The sequence below is a fragment of the Filicampus tigris genome, chromosome 6 (assembly GCF_054856515.1).
Source record: "Filicampus tigris isolate MCC_2025a chromosome 6, RoL_Ftig_1.0, whole genome shotgun sequence".
NCBI lineage: Eukaryota > Metazoa > Chordata > Actinopteri > Syngnathiformes > Syngnathidae > Filicampus > Filicampus tigris.
Genome location: NC_141222.1, coordinates 1,264,572 through 1,283,491, shown reverse-complemented (window position 1 = coordinate 1,283,491; position 18,920 = coordinate 1,264,572). Strand labels below are relative to the sequence as shown.

General features: G+C 41.2%; 1 protein-coding gene across 1 annotated transcript in view; it reads left to right on the top strand.

The window, feature by feature from the left end:
* Positions 1–18,406, top strand: part of hpgd (15-hydroxyprostaglandin dehydrogenase) — a 39,849-nt gene extending 21,443 nt beyond the window's left edge. The window contains exons 5-7 of the mRNA XM_086033938.1: positions 10,885–10,961; positions 11,099–11,262; positions 13,511–18,406. Coding sequence (XP_085890064.1) covers positions 10,885–10,961; positions 11,099–11,262; positions 13,511–13,634 — 365 coding nt within the window. The 3' untranslated portion in view covers positions 13,635–18,406. The remainder of the gene's footprint in view (positions 1–10,884; positions 10,962–11,098; positions 11,263–13,510) is intronic.
* Positions 18,407–18,920: the final 514 nt, after the last annotated feature.

The window sequence follows — 18,920 nt, the reverse complement described above, 5'->3', positions numbered from 1 at the left end:
TTAAGATGATGTCCCTGACCAAGATGGCCGCCGCACTGTGGCGACCACGGGGTGAGTATCCCCAGTCTAGCAAATGTCTATGCCCAAAATGGCCGCCTGTCCAAGATGGCCGCCGCACTTCGAAGACCTCGGGCTGAGTATCCCAAGTCAAACTAGTGTCCCTGCCAAAGATGGCCGCCTGTCCAAGATGGCCGCCGAACTGAGAAGACCAAGGGGTGAATATCCCCTGTCTTGCTAATGTCCCTGCCCAAGATGGCCACCTGTCCAAGATTGCCACCGCACTGCGGAGACCTCGGGGTGAGTATCCCCAGTCTAGCTAATATCCCTGCCCAGTATGCCCGCCGCACTGGGGGGACCTCGGGGTGAGAATCGCCAGTCTAGCTAATGTCCCTGCCCAAGATGGCCGCCGCACTGGGGAGACCTCGGGATGAGTATCCCCATTCGAGCTAATGTCCCTGCCCAAGATGGCCGCCTGTCCAAGATGGCCACTGAACTTGGGAGACCTCGGGGTGAGGATCCCTAGTCTAGCGAATGTCCCTGCCCAAGATTGCCGCCACACCGGGGAGATCTCGCAGTGAATATCACCAGTCTAGCTAATGTCCCTGTCCAAGATTGCCGCCGCACTGGGAAGACCTCGGGGTGTGTATCCCCAGTCAAGCTAATGTCCCTGCCCAAGATGGCCGCCTGTCCAAGATGGCCACTGCACTTGGGAGACCTCGGGGTGAGGATCCCTGGTCTAGCCAATGTCCCTGCCCAAGATTGCCGCCGCACTGGGGAGACCTCGGGGTGTGTATCCCCAGTCAAGCTAATGTCCCTGTCCAAGATGGCCGCCGCACCGGGGATACCTCGGGGTGAGTATCCCCAGTCTAGCTAATGTCTCTGCCAAAGATGGCCGTCGCACTGGGGAGACCTCAGGGTGAGTATCCCCAGTCTAGCTAATGTCCCTGCCCAAGATGGCCGCCGAACTGGGAAGATGGGAAGACCACGTGGTGAATATCCCCAGTCTAGCTAATATCCGTGACCATGATGGGCGCCGCACCGGGGAGACCTCGGGGTGAGTATCGCCAGTGTAGCAAATGTCGCTTTCCAAGATGGCCGCCACACCGGGGAGATCTCGCAGTGAATATCACCAGTCTTGCTAATGTCCCTGACCAAGATGGCCGCCACACTGGGGAGACGTTGGGGTTAGTATCCCCAGTCTATCTAATGTCCCTGACCAAGATGGCTGCCGCAATGGGAAGACGACGGCGTGAATATCCCCATTCTAGTTAATGTCCCTGTTCAAGATTTCCGCCGCACCGGGGAGACCTCGGGGTGAGTATCCCTAGTCTAGCTAATGTCTGTGACCAAAATGGCCGCCGCATTGGGGAGACCTCGGGGTGAGTATCCCCAGTCTAGCAAATGTCGCTTTCCAAGATGGCCGCCACACCGGGGAGATCTCGCAGTGAATATCACCAGTCTAGCTAATGTCCATGTCCAAGATGGCCGCTGCACCAGGGAGACCTCAGGGTGACTATCCCCAGTCTAGCTAATGTCACTGCTCAAGATGGCCGCCGCACTGGGGAGACCTCGGGGTGAGTATCCCCAGTCTAGCTAATGTCCCTGTCCAAGATGGCCGCCGCAATGGGGAGACCTTGGGGTTAGTATCCCCAGTCTATCTAATGTCTCTGCCCAAGATGGCCGCCGCACTGGGGAGACCAAGGGGCAATAATACCGGTCCACTGGAAATGAATGGTGAAATGTTGTCGCTTTTTCTAGGGTGAATGAGTTGAATGTGTGGGAAGTAGGAATTTCTGGGGTGTTAAAAGGCTGAATGTGAGTTGAATGACTTAAATTTGTGGAAATTGGGAAGGTGTAAATGCTAAAAGTTAAATTTGCCAATGGAAATGAATGGTGAATAGTTGAATTTATGTTGTTTTTTTAAGGGTGAATGAGTTGAATGTGTGTGAAATAGGAATTTGGGGTGTGTTGAAAAGGTTGACCAATATGAGTTGAATAAGATGAATGTTGTGAATTTCAAATTGGAATGATGTAAATGTGAATTGTTGAATATGACAATGTGAATGAATGGTAGAATTTTGTGTTTGGCAACGAATGGTGAATAGTAGAATTTTTGTGGAGGTTGTTAAGGGTGAGTGAGTTGAATACGTGGGAAATACGAATTTGGGGTGTGTTGAAAAGCTTTACTATTATGAGATGAATGAGTTGAATGTTGTGAATTTCAAATTGGAATGATGTAAATGTGAATTGTTGAATATGGCAATAAGAATGAATGGTGGAATTTTGTGTTTTTTTTACAGGTGAATAAGTTGAATATGTGGAAAGTAGGAATTTTGGGTTTGTTGAAAAGTTTACCAATGTGAGTTGAATGACTTGAATGCTGTGAATTTGAAATTGGATTGGTTTAAATTTTAGAAGTTGAATGTGTCGATGGATATGAATGGTGAATAGTTGATTTTTTAAAAAGATTTTTTAGGGTGAATAAGTTTAATTTTAGGGAAGTAGGAATTGTGGGTGTGTTGAAAAGCTTTATCAACGTGTGTTGAATGAGTTGAATCTTGTGAATTTGAAATTGTGTAAAAGTGAAATGTTGAATGTGCCATTGGAAATGAATAGGTTATTTGGGGTGAAAAACGTGAAATTGTGAAAAATTGTATCATTTGTGAAACAAGAAAAAATAATACCCAAGAAGGCATGAATATTCTGAATTTTTTGAAACCTGAATGAAGTGAATCGGTTGAAAAATGTGGAAGGAGGTGCACGCCAAAAAAAGTGGGAGGAATAAGGCGGAATAATAAAAATAAAGAATCCGAATAACATATGTGTGAAGGCCTTCGCCATTACACAATAAGTTTAAAGTGTAGGAATAACATATGTGTGAAGGCAAAGGCCTTCACACAACTACAGAATGCAATTTCTGGAGAAATTGCGTGTGAAGGCGAAGGAAGCTGAAAAGTAACTGCGGAATGCGTTGGAGTGAAGTTGAATAAAGTGGAATAAAGATGAATGATACACAATAAAGTTGAATGATACTGAATGAAGTTGAATACAGTGGAATTAAGTTGAATGAAGTTCAATAAAGTGGAATTAAGTTTAATGGTACCGAATAAAGTTGAATGATACTAAATAAAGTTGCATAAAGTGGGATGAAGTTGAATGAACTGAAAAATTGTGGAATGTTTTGGAATGAGGGGGAATCGATCCAACGCTGCCTGTTCACAACTCAGAGTGTACCACAAGACCATCAAGGACTTAATGTTTTTTAAGGTTAAATAATTTGAATCTTTGGGATGTATGAATTGCAGACCTGTTGAAAAACTGAACCAATGTGAGTTGAATGAAGTGGAATCAAGTTGAATGAAGTTGAATGAAGATGAATGAAGTTGAATGAAGTGGAATGAAGTTTAATAATACTGAATGAAGTGGAATGTGGTTGAATGAAGTTGAATGATCTCGAATGATGTACAATGACCTGGAATGAGGACATAAAAAACAGAAGGGGAGCAAGAAAAGTGGAAGTAAGGCAATACTTAACTTCCGGGTCACCCAGGTCATTTGGGTCACTTCTGGGTCACTTCCAGTTAATTTCCAGGTCATTTGGGTCACTTCCGGTTCATTTTTGGGTCATTTGGGTCACTGCCGATTCATTTCTGGGTCATTTGGGTCACTTCCGGTTAATTTCCGGGTCATTTGGGTCACTTCCGGTTAATTTCCGGGTCATTTGGGTCACTTCCGTGTCATTTCCGGGTCATCTGGGTCACTTCTGGTTCATTTAGGTCACTTCCGGTCCATTTTCGGGTCATTTGGGTCACTTCCTGTTGATTTTGGGTCCTCCCCCAGGATGGCCGCCGCATTCGGGAGACCTTGGGGTGAGTATCCCCAGTCTAGCTAATGTCCCTGACCAAGATGGCCGCCGCACTGGGGAGACCTCGGGGTGAGTATCCCAAATCTAGCTAATGTCCCTGCCCAAGATAGGCGCTGCACTGTGGAGACCTTGGGGTGAGTATCCCCAGTCTAGCTAATGTCCCTATCCAAGATGGCCGCCGCACTGGGGAGACCAAGGGGCAATAACACCGTGAATGGTGGTGAATGGTGAATACTTGAATTTTTGTGGGGTTTTTAAGTGTGAATGAGTTGAATGTGTGGAAAGTAGGAATTTGGGGGGTGTTAAAGCTGAATGTGAGTTGAATGAGTTGAATGACTTGAATTTGTGGAAATTGGGAAGGTGTAAATGTGAAACGTTGAACGTTCCAATGAAAATGAATTGTGAATAGGTGAATTTTTGTCTGGGTTTTTAAGTGTGAATGAGTTGAATGTGTGGAAAGTAGGAATTTTGGAGGTGTTGAAAAGCTGAATGTGAGTTGAATGAGTTAAATGACTTTAATCTGTGGAAATAGGGAAGGTATAAATGTGAAAAGTTGAATATTACAATGGAAATGAATGGTGAATAGTTCAATTTTTGTGGGTTTGTTAAGTGTGAATGAGTTGAAAGCGTGGGAAGTAGGAATTTTGGTGGTGTTGAAAAGTTGAATGTGAGATGAATGAGTTGAATGGCTCGAATTTGTGGAAATTGGAATGGTGTAAATGTGAGAAGTTGAATGTGCCAATGGAAATGAATGGTGAATAGTCAAATGTTTGTGGGGGTTTTTCAAGGGTGAATGAGTTGAATGTGTGAGAAATAGGAATTTGGGGTGTGTTGAAAAGCTTGACCAATATGAGTTGAATGAGATGAATGTTGTCAATTTCAAATTGGAATGATGTAAATGTGAATTGTTGAATATGGCAATGGGAATGAATGGTGGAATTTTGTGGTTTTTGTACGGGTAAATATAGTGTATTTTTGCATAAGATGTGTTATTTAAAATATATCCCTTGTGCCGATTGCGAAGTGGAGTCTATGCCCTAAACATTTGGAAGCCTTGTCCGGGCAATACATTCTGTTATCTTTTTGTGCCTCTCCGATGTTGATGGGTGGGGGTTGCTGCGTACAGTGTTTCAACGGCTGAGATTTGCGTTGTGGACGACGCCAAATCTAACTCGGTGTTTTGTTACTTTGGTGTATCATAACAAAACCAAACGATGGTTGAATAGATTCGTTGTGATGCAGAGACAACTTGCACTTTATACGTCTTTGCTCGCTGTCTTCCACGACAAACCCAAAATGTAACCAAATAAGCGATTTCGACTTGCCTTGCTTGTTTACAAGTCGTTCCTGATGCGGGTCTTGTGCCATTGTTAGGTCTGTTACTCTGTTAAAACGTTGAGTAGGAGCGTGTGCAGTGTGACTTACGGGGTGCGGGCTAGCTAGCAAGCTTGGATAGGGCGACACGGCGCCGTAACTCTTGTGCACATGCCTCAAAACAATTCAAAATTAGTATTAATAATCGTTTTTTTACAATTATGCCAATTTTGTAATCGTGGGGTATAATAATCAAAATTGTAATTGAATTTCGATTAATTGCACAGCCCTATCCAACGTGCTGGGTTAAATCCTCAACCCAATGCGCTGGGTACACAGTATATAACCGAGCATTGGCTCGGTCCTTTTGGATCCAGTGCTGGGTTACTTGACTCACGTCTACTCATTCCCATTTCTGTCTCTGTAAATATCCTGACTGGTGTTTAATGTCTTGCCTATCCTAACTGTGATCAGAAAAGCAGTGTTTTTTTTTGTTTGTTTGTTTTTTAATCAAAGAAGCAGTGTGCTCTCGTCTCAGCATATATCTATGTAGTTTTGCTCACTTCCACATTTCCTTATTCTCATATAAATCAGCCACGGAGAGGTTAATCCTTTTGATATGTTGAAGTGGGCATTAGTAGGGATGTCCACATAAATTTTGGTGCCAATTGATCACCGTTTTTGGACGTTATCAGCAATGAAAGTGCAATGATTTCCAATGGAGAGTTTGTAATCGGTCCCTCCAGTGACTCCGACCGAACAAGGATAGAACGGTATGGGGTGCAACCATTTGCCTCATTAACAAGAGGTGTTATTCATGGAGTCACTTATTTCATAATTTCTCCCAAATTTATTGATAAAATAGAAAATGACAACTATTTTCATTTCCCCGATCAAAAAATATATATCAAATGAACTTGTTCGTGAAAACATGGCCATCCGGCCCAACCATCCCTTTAAAAAAATAATGAAATACAACAATGGAATTTGATGTCCACTGATAGTGTAGTGGTACACACGCTCGAGTTGTGTGCGGGCAGCGTGGGATCAATTCCCGCTCAGTGACAGTGTCTGTGTGTGCCCTGCGACTGGCTGGCGACCAGTTCGGGGTGTAGTCTGCCTTCGCCCGTTGACGGCTGGGATAGGCTCCAGCAACTCCCCGCGACCCTGTATAGGATAAGCGGTTTGGAAGATGACATGACATGACAATGGAATTTGTTGTTTTGCTTTTTTCATAGGAGGTTCATCAGATATCAATCTGCTCTTTGAGTCAGTGTACTCCTTTTGGTTGTTGGGGTGGATCCTCTGTTGCGAGAAAAAAAATCAATGGTGCTACAGTGAATTTATTCAGCAAAATAAAGTTATCACTCAGTGGTGTAGCTGGAGTGTATTCCACATGGGTTCAGGTCAAAGGGGCCCGACATAGCACATGTGATGATGATAATAATAATAATAATATTAAAAATAATAATAATAAAGACTATGGATTTTATTTTTAATTGACCAAGACAATTTGTAATGCATGTAACTTTGTAATCATGTGCCTTTAATGGTCTGCCTGTGCCTTGAACACATCCCAAAAAACAAACACTACGTATATGCAAAGTCTCAGTAGGGTTGTCAATACCAGAATTTCATTTTTTTAACAAATTGGTGAAAGAAAAACCTTAATTAATTGTCCAGGTTTGGATTTTATGAGGCAAACAGTGCTTGTTTACCTGCTGTGGCTGTGCTGCTGCTTAGACTCATGTTGTCCCTGGCTTGGCTGCTCCCACCACAATAGAAGAGATCTGTCAGTGTTGTGCATTTGGCTGCATCCTCAATGTTTTTCTTTTTTGCCCTCCGTTTATCTGCACCACACATTTCCTTTTCTGGTGGTTTCTGTCTTTTAAGCATCTTTGTAATTGCTAATGTCCTCTACCTTGCTTTTTTTCCAGACAAATAATAGTGAGCATCTGAGCCAATCACATTCTATATTGACACATGGATGAGTTCAAATGGTTGTGGGGGGGGGGGGGGGTGCATATCACCCCCAACACAATGCAGTGACACAGTCTGACGTTACACTTCGTGCTACCTGCCGCTGCAAGGGTCAACTGCATCAACATTACATTAAAAAAAAAAGTTTGACCACAAGAGGGCCCATGGGTTTACAAAACCCACCACCCCTATGTCATCTAAGCCACTGGTATCACCACAACAGGATAGGCGAATATTCTGTAACCTAGACATATAAAACAACAATAAATGCATAGTCTGTGTAGAGTAGAACAATTTGGAGTTGAACAAGTTGGAATAAGTTTATAACCTTCAAATTAAACAGAAAAGATATACATCAAATTGAGTTCAATAAGCATTTTTTCAAAGTTTGAATAAAATAACTAATACTAAAATAACTAAACTCACCAATACAAATGTACTTGATTCACAGGTTTTACTAAAAAAAAAAAAAAAAAAGTTGCTAGTACTTGTACAAAACTAATCAAAATTATTCCAGCATCTCAAACAATTGAAATATTAAATTGAAATTTAAATTGACATCATACTCAAGTATTAAGTTCACACAAAGTTTCAATGAAGTATTTTTAAACTTTTTGAATTAGCAAAACCAAAATTATTAAACTTGTTGTACATTGCATTACACTTCCTAAATCAACCAAAAAGTCCATAGGAAAAACATCATCCAAAGTCAAAATTGTATTTCTACCAGTTGCGTCCTCTAGTTCATCAAGTGTTGTGGTAATGCCGTGTTTCCAGGAGCAGTTGAGAGGGCTAGCTAAGCTACTTGAAAACATTTCATGCCATGCTTTTCCCCAGTGGGAGCGCAGATGAATGTGGTCCCTTTATACGGTAGCACTTCTTGAGGTTTTGGTTCCAAAAATTGGCTGACGTACCAAACTGGTCCTTTCCAGTTGGCAATTGCCTCCTTGGTGAGTTTCTTTGCCGCTTCCGTCTCCACCACCATCTCATGGACTTGAGTTGTGTATGCCTTACGTCATACTGGTTCTCTTTTGAGCTGTCTTTCTGTCCTCAGAAAATTGGCTTCCACTGCATATCTGTTGTTAGGCGGGGAACTTGGGTCTCAATCCAGGGATATTTTGTGTACCAGTGAGGCTCCTGACAGTGAGTATCCACTTTCGCATAAGTGAGTCCTTGCCTGATAATCTCCAGCTCTCTTTCCTCACTTAGGGTCATGTATTTCCCTCCTGGTTGACAGTTAGCATTACATCCTGTGTGTGTTGGTGTCCTTGTGGGAAAGAGCCTACAGCATGTGCTCCACAGAGCTGGGAATCGCCTATTTCCTGTCTGTATATTTAATCGACCCACGTCGTCCCAGTCGGTCAGAGTCAGTCAAACGACGTCGAGAATGGACTTAACCTATCCCATGTCACACACAGGTGCCGCACTCCTGACATGCGGTAGAGTAAGGAAAAAATAAAAAACAAAACAGTTTTGTGTACCTTGCAGTCCCACAGATGCAGACATGTGCCCCATATTGTTTTTATTTCACTGATCACCTGGGTGAGCGCGTGTGTGTGTGTGTCTGTTGTTTTTGTTTGATATTTTTTCTTTGTTTGGCGGTGTGTCTGCTCATGCGGCGCCTGCTTGTGACGTGAAGATTACGTTCTCGACACCGATTGGCTGTAGCCGACGAGGGATGGACCGGGACCACGTGGTCGATTAAATATGCAGGACTGTGTCATGGTCTGTGTTTTGAGTTTGGTATGTGACTGTAGTTTCATGTTTTTCCTTGTGTTCCTTGTCTGTCTCTCGTTAAGTTGACCACCTGTGCTTGTCATCCCGGTCACTTGTGTTAACCAACCAGCTTCCTCCTACCCTTTGTGTCTTGTCGAGGTGTTCCTCATTGTATTGTTAACTTGTTCGTATTTAGTTGCCAGCTTTCTTTCAGCCCTTGTTGGTATACTGTCTTTGTAAGTCTTGTCAAAGTCCAGTCTAGTCATAGTCCTAGTGTTTGTTTTGTTCCTTGTTGTTTTTTGGAGACTTCAACATTTTGTTAGTTTATCATCCCAGCACCTTGTTTGCCTTTTGTTCTAAATTAACTAATTAATCTTGCACACAATTTTGCCTCGTGCATTTGGGTCCTCCTCCACAAAAACCTGACAGACGGAACGCGGCTATGCCCAGCTCTGGTGCTCGAAAAAGTGCACATTTGACAGTTTGGCAACATACGGTCTTCTTCAAAAGTATTGGAATGGCAAGGTCAATTCCTTTGTTGTTGTTGTATACGGAAGACATTTGGGTTTCCGACCAAAGGATGAATATCGCATAAAAGTTCAGAATTGCAGCTTTATTTCATGGTATTTACATCTAGTTGTGTTAAACAAATCGGGACAGGGCACTTTTTGTTTGAAGCCATCCGCTTTTCAAGTGAGCAAAGTTATTAGAATGGCCATTACTTAATAAACTTAAAGTAAACAATATTTAATTTAATCTTATTGCATGACGAAGCTTCTCCCAATTAGATTGGATACATTTTCATTTAAATTGCAAGACAAAATAGTTTTGTAGACTTCAGAATTCATTGTGCTACGACCATCATGACTGAAATGCTTGCTGCACTTGATGCAGGATCTCATTCGCAACCTGCAGAGGACACTCCCACCCTTTTCCAACTAAGTATCATCCCTGCTAAAAAAAACAAAACAAAAACAACAAAAAATAACAACAACAACAAAAACAGCATGGTTTTGTTGTCTTTTCAAGCTGGTCTTGCTGGTGTCACCAGCAATGTTCAGGGGCATCCTAAACTGATGCCCGAGTCACATCATCTTGCTTCTCTCAGTGCGGTGGAGCGATGACTCGACTCTGAGCCCCTCCCATGACTGAACTTCTCACCATATCTCTCAGAGATCAGACACCCTGTCAAGAAAATTAGTTTTGTCTGCTTGTATTTGTTGTCTTGTTCTTTCGGTCACTACTCATAGCTATTGACCATAGGTGAGCGTGTGAACGTAGATTGACTGGTAAGTCAAGAGCTTGGCCTTTTAGCTCTATTCCCTCTTCAACACGACAGGCCAATTCAGAGTCCACCAGTTGCTTGTGACGAAGCCCAACTTCCAGGCCTTATCCCAGAATAATAATAAAAATAATGCCTCAGATTTATACAGCGCTTTTCAGGACACTCAAAGATGCTTTACAATGGATACATTATTCATGCACTCACACATTCACATTCTGGTGGTGGTAAACTACGCATGTAGCCACAGCTGCCCTGGTGCATGCTGATGGAGGTGTGGCTGGCATTGTTTGCCTACAGCTCCTGCAGCTACCACCCAACATTTATACCCAGCCATGAACCAGTGTGAGTGGTGAGTGGGTGAAGTGTCTTGCCCAAGGACACAATAACACATGACTCAGACAGAACGGGATTCGAATAGCCGACCTTCCGGTTACCGAACAACCTGTTCTACCTCCTGAGAGGTGACCGGCATCCATGCAAGGTAAAAAATGGCACAATAATTTTCTATCATTGGGGTTATTGAGTGCAAGGTAAAAAATGGCACAATAATTTTCTATCATTGGGGTTATTGAGTCGTGCTTTGTCTGGTCATAAAGGAATAAAGCACAACAACCTAGCGACACACAAACCCCTCCGCCGTGATAAGGTATTGATATTTCTTTTGAGGTTATGGCTATATGATTGATTTACACAAATTTGTCTTTTATGGTTCTTTCTGTTGCAGCCTTCCTGCACTCTCCTCACCAGCCTGTCTACACGGCCACAAAGCATGGAGTCATTGGTTTCACCAGGGTTATGGCCGTAAGAAGTGCACACACGCATGCACAACACACGCATACACACACACCATTAGTAGCTACAGTAGCTATTCGTCATGTAAAACAAACCTATACTTTAAGGGTTTTCTAGGGTTGGACGTTAATGTCATTTTTTTACAGGATGCATCTTCTCAGAGTGACTACGGCGTGCGTATCAATGTGCTATGTCCTGCCTTTGTTGACACGCCTCTGCTCCACTCAGTAGAACAGGAGGAGAACATGGGGAAATTTTTCAAATTCAAGGATGATTTCAAGCGCAGCATGAACAAGTTTGGAGTTTTAAAGTGAGTGTGCCGTAAATGCCACATGCAAACATATAAGTAATCATTCTGTTATCATACAATTGCCAACTGTAATGAACTACAGTGGAACAACTAAGGTTGAACAAAATCTCTTGAGATAGTAGCGTTCCAGGACCAGACTGTCATTATCTTAAATCGCTGATTGTACAGTTAATAATTTATTTTAACAGTACAGTTGATAATTTATTTCAACTTGTACAAGCAAAGATTTAAGGAAAATTATAACATTCCTGAATGTCATCCAACCACATAATTTACGAACATTGTCCCCACTTGTTTAGACAGAAGTTACTAACCAGGTTCATAGTAAAGTACATCAAAACACCACTGCAGACTTACTACATTTTGAATGTTTACTTAATCCAACCTATATTTTCCTTCTCTTCTCACCTGCTTCTCAATACTCCATGTTGTGGTATAAAAAGGAACAAACAGACTAATAATGATAAAAAAACAAGTTAAATGTTTGATGCTGACTGAAGTGAGGTCCTGTGCAGTGTGCTGGATAATATATTGATGTCTCAGGTTATGAGTACAGCATGTTTTTGAATTAGGTGTTACAAAGAAAAACACATCCGGAGTTAATAACTTGATGTTGACTTGAATTGAGGTCTTAAAGGGTATGTTGACTCTTCGTGTGATGTCTTGCATGACAGAAAACTGTTTAAAAAAAATTTATGAATCTGTGGCATATGAATTGACTTAACTTTCAATGTATTGTTTGAATGCAGGACCTACTATACAGTGCCAATATGGTACCAAAATCAACAGGCAGACATTTGGAATCACATATATAGGTATCATAATATAAGTAACTAATTGTGATTTATCAATACTGTATGCATTTCGAAAAGGCTGACCGATATTAAAATTATGAGTGAAGGGTGCCCAGATTTAATGGCCACAAAATGTAACCATTGCAACAATCCCACATTTGAAAAATGCTTAGGTAGGTCATCCAGATATATTTTTTTCAACGATCAAGTAAAAACGTTTGTCAAGAAAAGTACGGAACAAAGCAAGGAAGCACAGAGGCCTTTTCTTACCCTATTCTGTTTATATTCCAGCTTCAGTCAAGCTGTTTTTGTTCTGTCTTTGAGGAATTTCTCTAAATTGCTCACATTAAAGAAGATGCAGTGGACCGGTAGTGTCAGAGGTGATTATAAACAATAAGTCAGATATTCAAACATAGTACAAAGACCAACCCACAAAGTTTGAATAAGGCCGATATACACTAATAGTTGCTATTTTGAGGAGGGTGTTTTGTGGTATAGTGCTGGTAGAGCCTTTTAATATTTTACCGTATTTTCCGGACTATAAGTCGCTCCGGAGTACAAGTCGCACCAGCCATAAAATGCATAATAAAGAAGAAAAAAACATATATAAGTCGCACTGGAGTATAAGTCACATTTTTGGAGGAAATTAATTGTGCGCTTAGTACACATAATTTCCACTGAGCTACGATGGTAACATTTAGCTAATATTCACACATGTAGCATACAAGAAAGTTACGGTAAGATAACTTTAAACTCACCAAAACGGTTGTAGATCGATTAAATAAGTCTTTTATTCATCCCCGACCATGTAAAATGTTTCCAAGTCTCCAAAAGTATTTATGTATTCGGTTCTAATTATCTCTTTGTTCTCTTCCCCGCTCTCAGCTCCGTACGTGTGGCTGATACAAGACCCCAGCCAGTGTCTAAAAGCAACAGTACACTATTTTGTATAGATGTACATTGATAGACAGTCAAATTGTCTTTATCATACTATTTTAATTACTTATTTATCAAAACGTTAGATTTTAACCATTTAAATTATTCATGCATTTTAATGGCTTTTAGGATTTATCTTTGTTCCTTTATGTGGGTTACAATAACTTGTGAAATGATATACACTATACATGTTATTCTGCCTGTTGTCAATGTGTAATGCAGGTTTATATGCAGCCTTAGAACGCCCTCCTGTGGTTGTTTGGTGTATGGTTTGCTGACGTTGAAAAGGAAAGAGATACAATATAATGTGTTAATAATTTCACAGAGTATAAGTCGCAACCAAACTCTGAAAAAAAAAAAGCTGCGACTTATAGTCCGAAAAAATACAGTAAACAGCCCCCTTCAGAGATGTACCAGTGACTGAGCCAGTACATAGTCCTCTACAAAGTGTTTCAATTCAAGTGCTTATTTTTTGTCATTTAACACCCCGATCGTTTCTCCCTTTGATCTATTTCCAGGCCATCGATGATCGCAGAAGGCATGATGAGATTGATCACAGACACCAGCCTAAATGGTGCAGTGATGAAGATAACATGCTCCAAAGGAATCCACTTCCACACATATGAACCCATGTCTGCTTGATCAATGCCTAATGGATTGCCCCTTGCTGAAGAGAGGAGTGGTACACAGCTGTGACCTGACAGACAGTCCGATACACTAGGACAACATGGAGTGGCTGTTTGAAGGGTCCCATCACAATGGAATCCGCAAATCTTTGGATTCTACTGCATAGAGTGGCCGGAACATTAATGAACTGTGTAGATACAATAAAAGAATTAATGGAATAGCAGCTTTGCTATGAAAACATACTGTATTAATCATGTAATATTTAGCAAAGGAAAACTTCAACAAACAACGAAAATCCACATAATTGACGCCAATTATGCATTGAAAATAATTTATTAGGGGTGTAACGGTTTTTGTATTCACGGTTCGGTGCACACAGGCATACGACGAAAACATCTCATGGGGAAAAAAAAAAAAAAGTCAACGCCTGAGACCAAGCGACCGGCACATTTGTTGTTCGAAGAAGAACTAAATCAAAACAAATGTTGAAGAAAAATGGCGAGTGCGGGAGAAAGCATGAAGCTAGAGGAGCAGTCTCCAATAAGCATACCCTTTGCCTTGATATCTGTTCTGGGTGGGAGTGATGAAGAATCTCACAATGTTTTTCCAGCAGAACTCCCGCCATGTGTTTGACACAGTTGAAGTCCATTGCTGATAGTATATCCTCCCCCACCTCCCTCTGTCAATCAACACATCTCCTTCTTTTTCCCATTTCAACCTTATATAATCTGTGTTCTCTTGCCTGGATGATCTGATACCTTTGTACAATTTAGAAACAATTTTACTGCATCTCGCGGGGTTGAGCAGTTGTATAACCACGCATAACATTGCATGTTCTCGCTCTTTTATGTGTTCTTCCAGGTTTTGATTAACAATAATTAAAATTAAAATAATAATTCCTGACCTGCAGATATCTAAATAAATCATCTTTTTCTAACCCATTCTCAGACCTCAAAGATTCAAAACTCCGGAATTCCCCATTGTGAACAAATGAGAGATATGTGGTCAGACCCTTTGATAGCCATACCTTGAATCTACCATCATTTTTGTTCAGTGTAAAATTTGTATCATAGGCACACCACCTTAAAATCTTGAAAGCATCACCTAATCCACATATTTTCCCACTCCTTGCCACGTTTTCAGAAGATAAATTGTCATGTTATCTTCAGTGCTTGCCATTTCCCTCAGTAACACGTCCACCATGAGGGCTACCATTGGAATTTTCTCTATCCTCGTTTCTTCTGTTACTTTCCACCCTGCATTATAGTTTGACAAGCACAACATATTAAAGATCTAAATTGGGCTGCATAATAGTAATCCTGCATGCATGGGAGTCCTATTCCACCCCCTCCTTTACACAATTGCAGTCTTTTATACTTAATTCTAGCTCGGTGTCCTCGCCATAAATGCCTCGAAATTAACCGATCACAATCATTGAAATTTTTAGGTGGTATTTTGACTGGCAGACATTGAGAGGTAGAGCAAATGTGGAAGCACATGTCATGTCATGTCATGTCATCTTCCAAACCGCTTATCCTATATAGGGTCGCGGGGAGTTGCTGGAGCCTATCCCAGCCGTCAATGGGCGAAGGCAGACTACACCCCGAACTGGTCGCCAGCCAGTAGCAGGGCACACATAGACACTGTCACTGAGCGGGAATCGATCCCACGCTGCCCGCACACAACTCAGGCGTGTGTACCACTACACTATCAGCGGACTGATGTGGAAGCACATTCGTCCTAATTGACTCCATCCGTAAGATCAAACTTAAGAATTGAATGACATTCCATCTTTGAAGATCTGACTTTGACTCCAGGTTAAATTGGTCAAAGTTAAGATCAAGCAGTTTGGTCAGGTCTCTCGGTAATGTCACACCCAATGCTCCCAATTCCACCTGTACATCCTCTTAACGTTGGGTGGTGGAAAGTAGTTAAATATAAGTAAGCACCTGGGTCTTGTGTATATCAATTTTGTATCCTGTCAGTGTACCATATTCTTTTAGCATGTCCATCAATTTAGGTAGGGTCTGCGTCGGGTGTGTTGTACTCAGCAATAGGTAATCGGTGAATAAAGATAGTTTTTGCTCCCCGATGCCATTCTCACCCCCTGATATCTTGCCTCTGCCTGATCCACTGGCTCAAGGGTTCTATAAACAGTGCAAAAAGGAGCGGTGAGGCACAGCATCTGTCTCGTACCCCTCTCCGCGTTAAAGGAGCATGTCAAGTCCCCATTAGTCTTGATTCTGGCAGAAGGAGATTCGTACAAAGCAGAAAAAAACATCAATCGAACTCGTGTGGAAGCCACATTTCGCAATTACCATATATAAGAAAGACCATCTCACTGAGTCGAATGCCTTCTCTGCATCCAAGCTTAAAATTAAGGTCTCCAATTTTTGTTCAAAAACTCGGCTCATTACGTGTAGAATTTTCCTGATGTTATCTTGAGTCTGTTTTACCCTGATAAAGCCTGTTTGATCCATGTGTATCAAATCCAGGAGTATAATTTCTATCCTTTTTGACATTATGGAGGTAAACTGTTTGTAATCAATGTTCAGAAGACTAATTGGGCAGTAACTTCCACATTCTAATCTGTTCTTCCCCTCCTTAGGGATAATTGAAATTATTGCCTCCCTCCATGATGGGGGGATAACCTTCTTTTCCAAGACCCAGCAAATCCCTGAAGATTTGCCATTCTTTAACCTCCCAATCGCTAGCCGCAGTTCCGCTTCTGTTATTCTGGACCTAGGTTTTTCGTTTTGATCGTCAATAACCTTTGGTAGATGTAACTGAGACAGGGAAGCATCGATCTGAGCCTGATTACCAGTTTGATGTTGAGAATATACATTTTTATAATAGTCGTGGAAACATTGTTGGATTTTCTCCAAGCTGGTTTCTATCACCTTTGTCCCCAGGTTCTTTATTTTGTCTAAAAATCTTTCTGCTTGTTGTTTTCTCATCTTATATGATAGAAGTTTCAGTGATTTCCCTCCTACTTCGTAATATCGTTGTTTTGTGAATAGAAGTTTCTTTTGAATTTCTTGTGTGTTTAATTCATCTAGTTTCTTCTTTAAATTTTTTATTCCCCACTTAGTTTCTTTCTTTAAGGATTACAAGTGTTCCTGCTGACGTTTTTTTCAATTTTCCCTCTAAAATGTTTTCATTTTCCTGTCTCAGTTTCTTCTCATAGGAGGAAATTGCTATAATCTTACCCCTGATCACAGCTTTCATTGCATCCCAGAATATTGGTGGCGTCATCTCAGGATTGTCGTTAAATTCCAAATAATCCTTGATTTCATCTTTCAGTCTATTCCTAATAGTTGTGTTGTTCAGGACATTTGCGTTTAACCTCCATAATGGTAGACCTATTCTCGTTGCCAAGGTGGACTGATATATAAATGTGACCATGATGTAATAAATTAAATGGGCCTATTTCACAGTCTAACAGTTTATGCAGATCCTTTTTAAACAAGAAAAAGTAGTCTATTCGAGAGTACATGTTGAGTGCGGCAGAATAGTGTGTATAGACATGATTATTCGGGTTCAATTCACTCCACGCGTCTGCAATTCCCATTTAATTCATAAGTGCATTAACTTTCTTTGTAATGTTCCGCGCATCAGATTTCTCATTCGATGAATCCATTTTTTGATTTAGTTTGATGTTGAAGTCCCCCCCGCAGATCAATGTCCCTCTGCTGGTTATCATTTGTTCAAATATGTGTTAATAAAAGGTCCAGTCACTTCCAGGAGGCACATACACATTAAGGAGAGTCGTCAAATTACCCTCAACTTTACCAGTGATCATAACAAATCTACCTTCTTTGTCTCTGTGTTCTGATACATAGTTTGAAGCCCTCGATATCAAGATGGCCACTCCTCTCCTTCCAGAATTATGCGAAGAGAAATAAACATGTTTGAATCCCGATCTGTCCAATTTAGCATGTTCTGAATCACTAAGGTGTGTTTCCTGTAAGAATGCTATTTGAACCATATCTTTTCTGAGTTTTGTCAATTTTTTTCCTCTCTTGATTGGATTGAGTATAACATTAGATAGAGACATTATCAGAGGTGGGTAGTAACTGAGTACGTTTTAGGAAACGTTGTACTTCTAGGAGTAATTTTAAATCACTGTAATTTTTACTTTGACTTGAGTAGATTTGTGAAGAAGAAACTGTACTCTTACTCCGCTACATTGAACCCGTTGCTTAAATCCCCCCACCCCCCGCGTACATATCGTCTCTCTCTTTCTCTCTCTTCTCTCTCTCTCTCTCTCTCTCTCTCTCTCTCTCTCTCTCTCTCTCTCTCTCTCTCTCTCTCTCTCTCTCTCTCTCTCTCTCTCTCTCTCTCTCTCTCTCTCTCTCTCTCTCTCTCTCTCTCTCTCTCAGAGAAAAGTGTATTTATTTTGTCAGAGACCTGCACCAGGCTCTACCATGTGACTGTGTTTCACCAATCAAACGTAGCCGTATAGCCCAGCAGTCCCGTCACGTGATCATATTCGACTTCAGCTGCGAGAAAGAGTTGTTTTCGGATGCACGAACGCACACACACAAACACACGCACACACAGTTTATACATCATGGTTTATATATCATGGGCTACCTTGTTGTTCTGCCTGCGGAGCCTGTTGAAAAAAAGTACAGTGGCTGAAATTTTGTGCTACTTGTGTTTAATTTATTTCTTTTATTTATACTATTATTATTTTATTGTTTATTAAAGTACCTGAATTTACCTTAAGATCATATTAAGCTTGTAATATCCTCATAAAATAAATGGAATGTCCACACAGCAGATGTGCAGCTTTTAGTGTTGCTTTACTTATACCAGAAACGACAGCAACATGCCATAGAATACTTGCTCTAATCTTCTTCATACAGAACCTAACTTGTCTAACGCAATACACGTCTGCCACCTACTGGACTCTCTCTAGTATTACTTCTGAACAGTTGTCACTATACTACAAAGCTATTCTTTAATTGAATGTAATTCGTTTTATTGATTGGATGGACTTTAATTTGCCTGAAGATGATTTTGTATTTTCGTCTGAATGAATGGGTTGTTTAAAAAAAAAAAAAAAAAAGAGACGTTGCTACAGTTACTCAGTACTTGAGTAGTTTTTTCAGTTTTTTCTATTCAGTTTCGTCAATTCCCGGTTGGTGCCGGTGTTGGGCTCCTGAAGGCGATGAGTTTGTCTCATTCCTTGCTTTGAGGGTTTCTTTCGGCGTCCGTCGTCCTGCTTGCCTCCAAGTCAGCAGCTGTATCTGTTCCATCAACGTCTCTTGGTGTTTGATGATTGTCACATTGTAG